This window comes from Macadamia integrifolia, unplaced genomic scaffold (genome assembly GCF_013358625.1).
Source record: "Macadamia integrifolia cultivar HAES 741 unplaced genomic scaffold, SCU_Mint_v3 scaffold706, whole genome shotgun sequence".
Taxonomy (NCBI): domain Eukaryota; kingdom Viridiplantae; phylum Streptophyta; class Magnoliopsida; order Proteales; family Proteaceae; genus Macadamia; species Macadamia integrifolia.
This window is the reverse complement of record NW_024870519.1, coordinates 164,967-175,787: the sequence shown is the minus strand read 5'-3', so window position 1 is coordinate 175,787 and position 10,821 is coordinate 164,967. Positions and strand designations below refer to the sequence as shown.

At 38.0% G+C, this 10,821-nt stretch overlaps 1 protein-coding gene across 11 annotated transcripts in view; it reads left to right on the top strand.

The window, feature by feature from the left end:
* Positions 1-8,682, top strand: part of LOC122069771 (1-acyl-sn-glycerol-3-phosphate acyltransferase BAT2, chloroplastic-like) — a 37,152-nt gene extending 28,470 nt beyond the window's left edge. For 5 of the 11 annotated variants that reach the window (XM_042633856.1, XM_042633848.1, XM_042633849.1 and 2 more), the window contains exons 3-7: positions 6,607-6,818; positions 6,964-7,158; positions 7,232-7,638; positions 7,763-7,864; positions 8,380-8,682. In XM_042633856.1, the coding sequence (XP_042489790.1) occupies positions 6,716-6,818; positions 6,964-7,158; positions 7,232-7,638; positions 7,763-7,864; positions 8,380-8,595 (1,023 nt within the window). In that variant the 5' untranslated portion in view covers positions 6,607-6,715 and the 3' untranslated portion in view covers positions 8,596-8,682. Of the gene's footprint in view, positions 1-324; positions 382-6,606; positions 6,819-6,963; positions 7,159-7,231; positions 7,639-7,762; positions 7,865-8,379 lie in introns of all 11 variants that reach the window. The other 6 variants (XM_042633857.1, XM_042633851.1, XM_042633853.1 and 3 more) reach the window with 3 other exon arrangements.
* Positions 8,683-10,821: the final 2,139 nt, after the last annotated feature.

The window sequence follows — 10,821 nt, the reverse complement described above, 5'->3', positions numbered from 1 at the left end:
TCCAACAGAATGCACATGAAGAAGAAGATTTTAATTTAATTACTGATTTGGATTGAAAGTCTTTGAGTCTTAGAACTTTGACGTATTTTGAGTCTTTAAACTTTAAAGTTTTTTGAGTCCTTGAACTTTTAAGTTTTTAACTTTCATTGTTTACTAAATTCTTAGCATTTTAGTTTATTTTATGTTTTAGCTTCATTGAAGTTTAAAGTTTTTTAGAATAATTAAGAATCCCCAGGTTAGTCACTTCTCATCCATTGAATTTGGCATCTCGATTTTTACTTTCGATGTGTTTTAATTCTAAGTTCTTAATTACTTCTTTGACAGGAGTAGAAATATAGTGGATGACCTTAAGGCTTAGACACTCATTATGGCATCATAAAGGTAAGTATAATAAATACTTGTATATTTTATGTCTTCTTTTCTTTATATTTATAATTTTGTTTCATAATTGTGTATTTATATTATATGTTAATATGTTATGATGATTGATGATTGATGATTGATGATTGATGACTGATGACTGATGACTGATGACTGATGATTGATGATTGATGATTGAATATTGATGATTGATGATTGATGATTGATGATGGATGATGATGAACTTAGTTTATTCACTTTATTGATTTGTTTTCTTAATGAATATCTTACATTTGTATGAATATAAACATTTAATATTTATTTAGCATATGAGTAATAGGATTCAATTAGGATTTGAGCCAAATAGATTGGTTTTATAAAAAAAAGTACACAAGAACGCTTTAGTCAATAAGACGACGCTTTTTGCCCGCCTTATTGTTAAGGCGCTCCGAAAGGCTCTCAAACGCCTCTGTCGCCTTACTGCCTTAAAAACTATGATCAGTAGGTATCGGTGAGTATTTGTATGTATCGATCGGTACGTATTGATGAGTATCAGTACATATCGGTGAGTATCGGTATGTATCGATCAGTACGTATCGGTGAGTATCGGTATGTATCGGTATGTACCGATACAGTGCCCTATGGTTATATAATGGCCAAGATGGGTATATTTTAAGAAAACACGATTCTTTGAGGGGTTTTTGTTCCAAAGTTGCTGCCAGCCATATTTCTCTCTAACTAAAGTGGAAATCAAGGTTGAGAACAGAGATTTTACATTTATGGAACAACTATAAGCCTTGAATTCTTAGTGCGATACCCTCAATTTAGTGTTTATGCATAATACATGTTATCAATAGCTTTTTTTAATAAATTTTTATGCAAAAGTGTTTAAAAAAGTGTTTCATATCCATTTATATGCGTATCTTTAGCGTATCTTAACATATCCCCGATACGTTACGATACCCTCCGATACGTATCTTAATTTTGGTCGACCGATATGGCGACCGATACGAATACTTTAATCCTTGATTGAAGCCCGCTTGACAAGAGAAACTATGGGAGAATGTTATTGAAGCTCACTTGAGAAGAGAAACTGAGATATCGGAGAACCAATGTGATAGGAAGATCCACGACCGAGGCTATCTACCTACTAAGGAGGCTCATGGAAAGTTATCGAGTCCACAGGAAGGATCTCCACATTTTTTATTGACCTAGAAAAAGCATATGATAGAGTTCCTTGAGATTTAGTTCAATATATCCTAGTAAAGAGAGAGGTGTCTAGTACTTATGTGGATATAATTAAGGACATGTATGAGGGCGTGGTGACTAGTGTGGGATCCGTAAGAGGTCAAGGCAAAAAATTCCCAATTATAATTGGGTTACATCAAAGATTGGCCTTAAGCCCCTATTTATCTGCACTTATCATGGATGAGTTAAGCAAGAACATCTTAGATGAGGTTCCCTGGTGTATGCTCTTTGTGGATGACATCGTCTTAGTGGATGAGACTAAAGCAGGGATTAATGCTAAGTTGGAGCTATGGAGATCTAAATTGGAAACAAGAGGCTTTAAGATTAGTAGATCGAAGATGGAATTTATATATGTAACTTTAGCCACTCTATATTGGACAAAGAAATGGTGAAAATTGAGGGGAGAGAGATTCCTCAAAGTAATTATTTTAGATATCTGGGTCAATCATAAATAAAGAATGTAACATAGAGGAGGATGCTTCACAGAGAATTAAAATGGGATGGATGAAATGGAGAGCTGCGTCCAGAGTGTTGTGTAATCGACTTATCCCTTTAAAGCTTGAGGGAAATTCTATAAGACTGTTGTGCGATCAATTATAATGTATGGAGTGGAGTGCGGGGTAGTTAAGAAGTGTCATATAGAGAAGCTATGTGTAGCTGAGATGAGGATGTTAAGATGGATGTACGGCGAACCTAGGAAAGATAAAGGAATGAGCATATTAGAGCTGATTTGGGAGTTGCACCGATCAACGACAAGCACCGCAAATGTCATTTGACGTCGTATTTCCATGTTCAAAGGAGGTATAAGGATGCCCCAGTAAGGAGGAGTGATCTGATTCAGATTGAGAGAACTAAAAGACATAGGAGCAGGCCTAAAATGACCATAGACGAAGTGGTGAGGAAGGACATGTATAGTCTCACTCTTGTCTAAAGTATGACCTCAGATAGAGCCTATTAGAGGGCATGGATCCATATAGCAGACCCTATGTAGCTAAGATTCTCTTAACTTGTTGGGTTGTGCCTATTTCATCTACTCTCATCCTTATTCTCTCTTCTCTCATTTTGATTTCTCCTATTGTGTTTTGATTGGATCCATGTAGCCGACCTCATTAAGTTGGGATTAAGGCTGAGATTGTTGTTATTATATGCTATCTATTTAACACAAGCTAATTTACCAAATCAACATAGTATTAGAGCTAGGATCAACATCGAGATCCTTACCTTAATGCCTAAATTGTAGTCGTCTCTCTCTCTCTAACCAACAACCACCCTCATAGTCTAACCGCTGAGGGTCTATTACTCTTTGAGATGATCTAAATCTCCTCTCAGATTTTTCTGGTTCTTGATTTCTTATCTCTGGAGTTTGATATGCAGAGCTTGAAGACTCCGGTTGTTTTTTACATTTTATAAGGTCATTCGTTTGAGACTCGGATCTGATCAGCAACCATGTCCGAAGTTAAGGTCACATCCGCTGGCAACCATGTCAGATGTTACGGTGGACCGAAACAAAGCAAAGCTGGTTGCTAGAGGGTTTACTCAAACATACGTGATTAACTATCAGGAAACCTTGCTCAGGTTGCCAAAATGAACACTGTCAAAGTTTTTCTTTCTTGTGTAGTCAATCTAGGGTGGGAGCTACAACAATTGGATGTCAAGAATGCTTTTCCCCATAGGGAGATTGAATAGAGGTATTTATAGATATCCCTCTTGGATTTGCTTCTCCGAGACCCAAGGCAAGGTGTATAAGCTGAAACAGGCCTTGTATGGCCTAAAGTAGTCTCCTCGTGCGTGGTTTGGCTGCTTCCACAGAGTTATGTTGTCCATTGGCTATAAACAAAGTAGTGCTGATCATATTTTGTTTCGTAAAACGACAAGAGAGCATATTATGCTTCTTATCATCTAAGTAGATGGTATTGTAATCACCGGTAGTGACTGGTGAGATAGCTCAACTAAAAAATTATTTGGGGAAAGAGTTTGAAATTAAAGACTTGGGTAAGCTGAGATACTTTCTTGGCATTGAAGTGGCTCATTCAGCTCAAGGTATCTTCCTCTTTCAATGGAAGTATACACTTGATCTTCTATCAGATACAGGAATGCTGGGTTGTAAGCCAACCGACACTCCTCTTGAGCTTAACTCTCATCTTAAGGATGAAGATGGATAGCCCCAGGGGTCTATTGGAGTTGGAAAGGGACCTAGTTAGGCCGAAGGCAAGGTTATCAGAATTTGGTGGGACGACTAAAATATCTCTCTCACATGCTCTAACATAGCCTTTGCAGTTAGCTTGGTTAGTCAGTATATGCATGATCCTCCCTCATCACATTTTGAGGTGGCATATCGTATTCTAAGATGCTTGAAGGATGCTCTCGGTAAAGGAGTCCTTTTTATCTCCACATAGCCACTTGCTTATTAAGCCTCCGTTGATGCTGACTGGGCTGGTTGTCCAAATGATAGAAGATTTACTTCTCGGTATTGCATCTTTGTTCGAGTCAATCTTGTTACTTGGCGGAGCAAGAAATAAGGTGTGGTTGTGCAGTCCATTGCCAAATCGGAGTTTCGGGCCATGGACCATGGTATTTGTGAGCTTCTTTGGCTCCAAAGTCTCCTTGAGGACTTGGTGTTCTAGTTGAGTTGCTTATGCATCTGTATTGTGATGGTAAATCTGCAGTCAACATTGTTCACAATCTTGTGCAACATGATCGAACGAAGCATGTCAAGATCAATTGTCACTTCATCAAAGAGAAGTTGGAACAAGGAGTTATTGTGTCCCTTTTGTTCATTTTGGTGCTCAGTTAGCTGATGTGTTCACTAAGGAGCTTAGTAGTTGTAAAGAGAGAGAGAGAGAGAGAGATTATATTGTTGAAAGATAGCTATTACAAGTAAAGAACAAAATAGGAAACTTTTACTGATTGCTAACTTCTAATTATATTCAGTCCTAATAGTACTAGGACAACCCTAAAAGGACTAGGAAAATCCAAACCCACAATCCTAATAGGACTAGGAAAACCCAAACTCCCAGTCCTAATAGGACTAGGAAAAACCAAGGGAGTAGTCTTGCGTTAGGCTCCTCCTTCTCTTGATAGACTTCTAGCAGTAGTAAAGCTTTTTGTCCCATTATTAGCAAGTTGGGCATGTTTGATATCTATGCACCAACTTGAGGGAGAGTATTGTAATATGGATTCAAGTGGAATTTTTTTACTCCTTGTACCTATTCTAGAATGTTCTCTCCCTTATATAAATAAAGAGGGCCTGGTGTCTATAAAACACAAGCCTAATCACCAAATCAACACTTATATGCATAATGGTTGGTCATCCCATCTAATCTCTTCTCCTTGTATTTAACTTGCTTTTATTTTGTGAATTTTTATTATTTTTATGGTAAATATTCTTTCTAAATTTATCTTTTGTGGTTTCTCTGCCTTCACCAAGATAACTCATCCAGTTTATAGGTCTTTCTTGGTCCCTTTTTTTTTTTTTTTTTCGGGGGCCGGGTACTCTAGGAAGCATAATATACAACAATTAGCAGTTGTAGAGAAAATAACAATGTTGAAGTCTTACAAAATAAACTCTTTTAAAGTTTTTTTATGGATATACACTGAGCACATCTAAATTTAAAAAAGGGAAAAGAAAAAAAAAAGATTCATAATAGAAGAGATCATGTATTAAGTTTTACAACCAACAACAACACATCTTAGCCTTATCCCAACTAAATGGGGTCGGTTATATGGATCCGCGTGATTAAAAAAAAAAAAGGTTTCGGACATCCCACTCACGAACAATCGGCAACCTGAATCTTAGCCCTCCAGGCAGCTCTGTTAGATACCATACTTGGGTGAAGACTTAACTTTTGTATGTCTCTTCTTACTACCTCCTCAATGGTCATTTTTGGCTTTCCCCTAGTCCTTTTTGCTCCATCCATCTGCATTTGGTCACTCCTCCGTACTGGTGCATCCGAAGGCCTCCTTTGGACATGTCTATACCATCGTAACCGACATTCTCTGAGCTTATCTTGAATTGGAGCAATTCCCAAATCAGTTCTGACTTTGTCATTTCTTACTCTTATCTCTCAGGGTTTTTCCACACATCCATCTCAACATCCTCATCTCAGCCACACTCAGCTTATCTATGTTACGCTTCTTGATTGCCCAACATTTTGCACCATATATCATAGCCGGTCTTATGACTGTCCTATAGAATTTTCCCTTAAGCTTTAGAGAGATACGTCGATCACATAACACTCTAGACGCTCCTCTCCATTTCATCCATCCTACTTTAATTCTGTGTGTAACATCATCATCAATCTCACATTCTTTGTTTAAGGTAGAGCCCAAGTATCTTAAAAAATCGCTTTGTGGGACCTCTCCCCTCAATTTTCACTCTCTTGCTATCACTCCCCAAACGACTAAAGTTGCATCTCATATGTTCCGTCTTCGTTCTACTTATCTTAAGACCTCGCGATTCCAAAGTAGATCTCCATAATTCTAACTTATCATTGATCTCTGCCCCTGTTTTACCGACCAGAACAATATCATCTGCAAAAAGCATACACCACGGGATCTCTCCTTGAATATTCCTGGTTAAATCATCCATGACTAGTGTAAACAAGTAGGGGTTCAATGCGGGTCCTTGATGTAACCCGCAAGTAATAGGGAATTCAACACCTTGGCCTCTCATAGATCTCACACTTGTCACCACATCACCATACATGTTTTTAATCATATCTACGTATTTACTTGACACCCCTTTCTTCTCTAAAACCTGCCATATTAAATGGTGTTTTGGATATGATTAGGAGGCAATGAATTTGTACTGAACTTTATTCCAAGCTAGGAAATATATGCATGGAAGGTTCTCTAATTCTCTTCCTACTGTGATTGCCCTGATGCATCATGAGTTCTTTTTCAAATATTTTTTTTCCCTGTTCTGGGTTCTATGCTTGAATGAGATCTGTTTGGTCAACCACTGTCATTATGTGAAAACCTTATCTGACCTCTGAACAGATGTGCCACAGGACTGCTGTTACAAATTCCCTGAAGGTCAAATGACGAGTGGGGCTTTCTATCTTCCCCTGCTGTGATTATTTTCTATTCTCTTCATTTTAACAGAGAGATGGAAGTTCTTTCTTGCTGTACACCATTTATTTCTCTTCCCACCGTTTCACTCAAATCCAGGGGCTCTCCAGTGAAGCCAGTTATGTGCTCAATTGTTAACAGTAAGCATTATTTAGATCCACCTTTACTATTGGTTTTTAATATTCTTGTTTAATTATTTTTCTTCTTAAACCTTTGGTTTCTGTGAGTTATTTTTGAAAAAATGTAATTATTCTCGCCCATTTAGTCTCATTCTTCTTTCTGCAGTTATCCAAACAAGAAACTCTATGTTTCGAAGGAAACATGGTGGTACAATGTGGGATCCTTTCAACCGTAACTTGGATGTCTATCAACCATTTTATGATATTAATTGGCAAAGTCGGTGTAAGGTGCCACGAAATATTGTTGTGCGGTCCGAACTTGCTGGAACTGGGTCTCCTCATGCTGCCTATCCACTTGCAGGTTTTCATGGGTCACTTCTTTGATTTTCCTTTTTCCCATTTATAACACTGACTTCAGTAAATTTCTTTGGCAGAAACTCAGTTGGGCTCAAAAGTGAGAGGAATTTGTTTTTATGCTGTGACTGCTGTTGCTGCCATTTTTCTTTTTGTGCTCATGTTGGTGGCTCATCCTTTTGTTATCTTATTTGATCGGTACCGAAGGAAAGTACATCATCTTGTTGCAAAGATTTGGGCAACTTTAACTGTTCTTCCATTCTTTAAGGTAGAATTTGAGGGATTAGAGAATTTGCCACCACCAGAGACCCCTGCTGTATATGTTTCTAACCACCAGAGTTTTTTGGACATCTATATTCTTCTAATTCTTGGCAGAAGCTTCAAATTCATTAGCAAGACTGGAATTTTTGTCTTTCCTGTTGTTGGATGGGCAATGTTCCTAATGGGTACTATTCCCTTGAAACGAATGGACAGCAAAAGTCAATTGGTATTGTTTCTTCTTTCCTTTCGATGATGTTGATGCAAGAGAGAGTTGCAGCCCTTTATTTTGGAGCATGTATTTTAGCTTTACACGTTTTTGGACTGAGATTTTGTTCACTTTGTGGTTGTAGGACTGTCTAAAGCGTTGCATAGATCTAGTGAAAAAGGGGGTTTCTGTTTTTTTCTTTCCTGAGGGAACCCGGAGTAAAGACGGGAAGATGGGAGTATTTAAGGTTGAATTGCTACTTCTCCTAGTTACCAATCAACTGATTATGATGTTTATAATTTTTTTTTAGTGATAATGAACTGCTCAAGTTGGAAATACACCAATTACAAGTTTGGCATGCAATTACGTTATTTAAGAATGATATTTGGGACATTATCTAGTCAAGTTACCATTGTTAAAGTCTCTACTCCCTTGCAGTACAAGTTCATAGTGAACAAAACAAGGAATTTGGTATTTGAATTTGTTCCCTTGAATCTAAGCAGAAATCAAAATTAGGAAAAACTGTGCCTAAAGCATCAGATGTAAAGAGCAAGCTCCAACGTTGTCAATGGAGAGTTGGTGGTTCTTTTGGAAATTCAAATTCATGTTGACTTAATAACTAGTACTTCATTTTGATCTCTACCTCTTTCATTTCTTCTTCTGTTTCAAAATGGAATGCTTAGATCTTCAACATGTTCTCATGTTATAATAAATTTTGTTGTTTGCTGAAATTTAATTTTTTCTATTGTCCCTCATTTGCAGAAAGGTGCATTTAGTGTTGCGGCAAAAACTGGAGCACCAGTTGTACCAATTGCGCTTTTGGGAACTGGCAATCTTATGCCTGCTGGGATGGAGAGCACATTGAATTCGGGAACTGTGAAAATTATCATTCACAAGCCTATAGATGGAAACAATCCAGAGATATTGTGTGAGAAGGCAAGAAATACTATAGCAGATGTTCTCAATCATCATAGCTGAGTTGTGCATTGTGTAATTTTTGTTTCGTTTTTCAAATTTATGGTGTAGAAGAGAAGGTTTAATTTGAAAGGTATAAATTAATTGCAACCGCTTTCTTCTCTTTCCTATTGTATTTTTGGAGCTAAAACCAATGTCTTAATGGATCCTCCAACTGGGTGTTTAGATGGTGATCCGGTCTAATTGATCAAAAATTGCCAACAGTCCATGGTTGAGACGAATACTCCAGGTCGGATAAGCAATTGGATCACTCAGATCTTCAATTGCAAGTCCTTAATGATTCGACACATGGTTTTGTTAAAAAAGAAGATACTTCTAGGGATGCATCTGATACCCATAGAGAGCCAACTCTGTAAGTTTTGAATCATATGATCAGGCATGAAAGAGGCACCTGGCTTATCCGTTTTATGAAAAGGAAACCGAACCAAGGAAAATTGAAAAACTTTCCAAACAAAATGAAGGGTGGGTTTCTCCTTTAACTATGTTGTGACAAGGTATGACTTCAAATTTGTAGCATAGATTTGACTATCCAGAAACTGACCTTTGCGGGAATTGTGAGGTACGACTGCTTGAGTATGCTTCTGGTAGATGGTCTGTGATGATGTTTTAGATCATTGTTAATTGAAGGCCACAGCATAGGATTTGCACTTAACCCAAAATTGACCAATATATCCCTCCATCTTAATGTCATGGATTTTAGCTTAGTTGCAATCCCTCTTAGACTCGGTCCCAAAGTGCCTATTCTTCTGATAATTACTCTAGACTTGTCACACCTGCCTTCTGAAACCAACGTATGCGACATTGGATACCTCACTGCATCCAGTCAGCTTTTGTTTCCCCAGGATCTAAACTCAGGTTAACTAATAACATCACAACACAGTTACAATTCCGAGTTCATAGGGATATAGACAGCCCATCTGCAAGTTGTATTACATCATTTCCAGTGTCACTACGTGATACTTTATAATACAGTTATCCAGTTGAACATAAACATAATATATACATTTCTCTTAAAAGAATATTTATCCAAAACATGATATCCATCAGTCACTGTATACATCAAAGTACTCTGAATATCAAGAGTGCGAATCGACAGAAGCATATATACACAACAAGAATACTCAGTACTGTGTCTACTCCACTGGCCTCCATAGGCACAATCGTCACAGGCACAATTGGGTCCATGGATGGCCTCATCATATGAAATATAGGCTAGGTGATCCATGGCCACTGCCTCACAATCAATGCCGGGAGTCGACAAAATACTGGCCTCATCATCTAGAAGAAGTAAAATGAAGAGGGTGAGCACGTCATGCTTAGTGAGGGGGTGGGCGCAAGCAAGCACACAATACAAATGATGCAATGCATGCTCCACACCTTATATGATGCTCATGAATCCAGTTGCATTACACTACATCCTAGTCCATTGCTAAGTTTGATATCAATGGTTTGTGCTACGCAATGTAGCTGGCATTCCCTACCCTGTACGTTGGGCCTCAGGAATACAAGCTCATTGTAAGCAGGAGTCAACCAGTCCCGGTCAGAGCTTCGGTCCCCTAGCTAACCCCTAAGTAAGTAACCCTGGGAAATCAGGCATACAGTGCATCGTATCCTACCGCAATCTGTCTCTGAGTACAGTACATCATACAAACGGAAGTGTATTGCTAATGAGGTAGCCACTCATATCAGGATTTGTCAGTACTAATCCCCCTGCTGACAAGGGGTTGTAGCACTTGGGTAGTGATACCTAACCCAACAATTCTACATGATGCACAACCATCCATCATATGCACATACCAAAAAAAGGATATCTGTCAAATAACCCATCTTACCTGTCTTACCTTTTCACATCTCCAGATCCACCGAAATAGTATTCACAAGAATAGAAATCATAATGCAAACATCAATATACATGAGATACAAAGAATTATAGGCATCAAAACAAAATAGATAAACACTCCATAAAAGATCAGGGCACCCACTCACCTTGGTGTTCAAGGTTAGAAAAATCTTTCCTCTGAATTGGGTGGGTTTTCACACTGCAATTTAGATTTCCTATTTCATGAGATATTTAAATCATTAGATATATAGCAAAATCCTACAATTCTACTTACTTGATTTAAGTGAGGTATTCTCATTCCTAACCCATAGAGGTCTTGTCTGTCTTTTCCAATTCCTCAAATTTCCCTAAAAGTAGCATTGGGTATATGAAATGAATTTACTAATAGG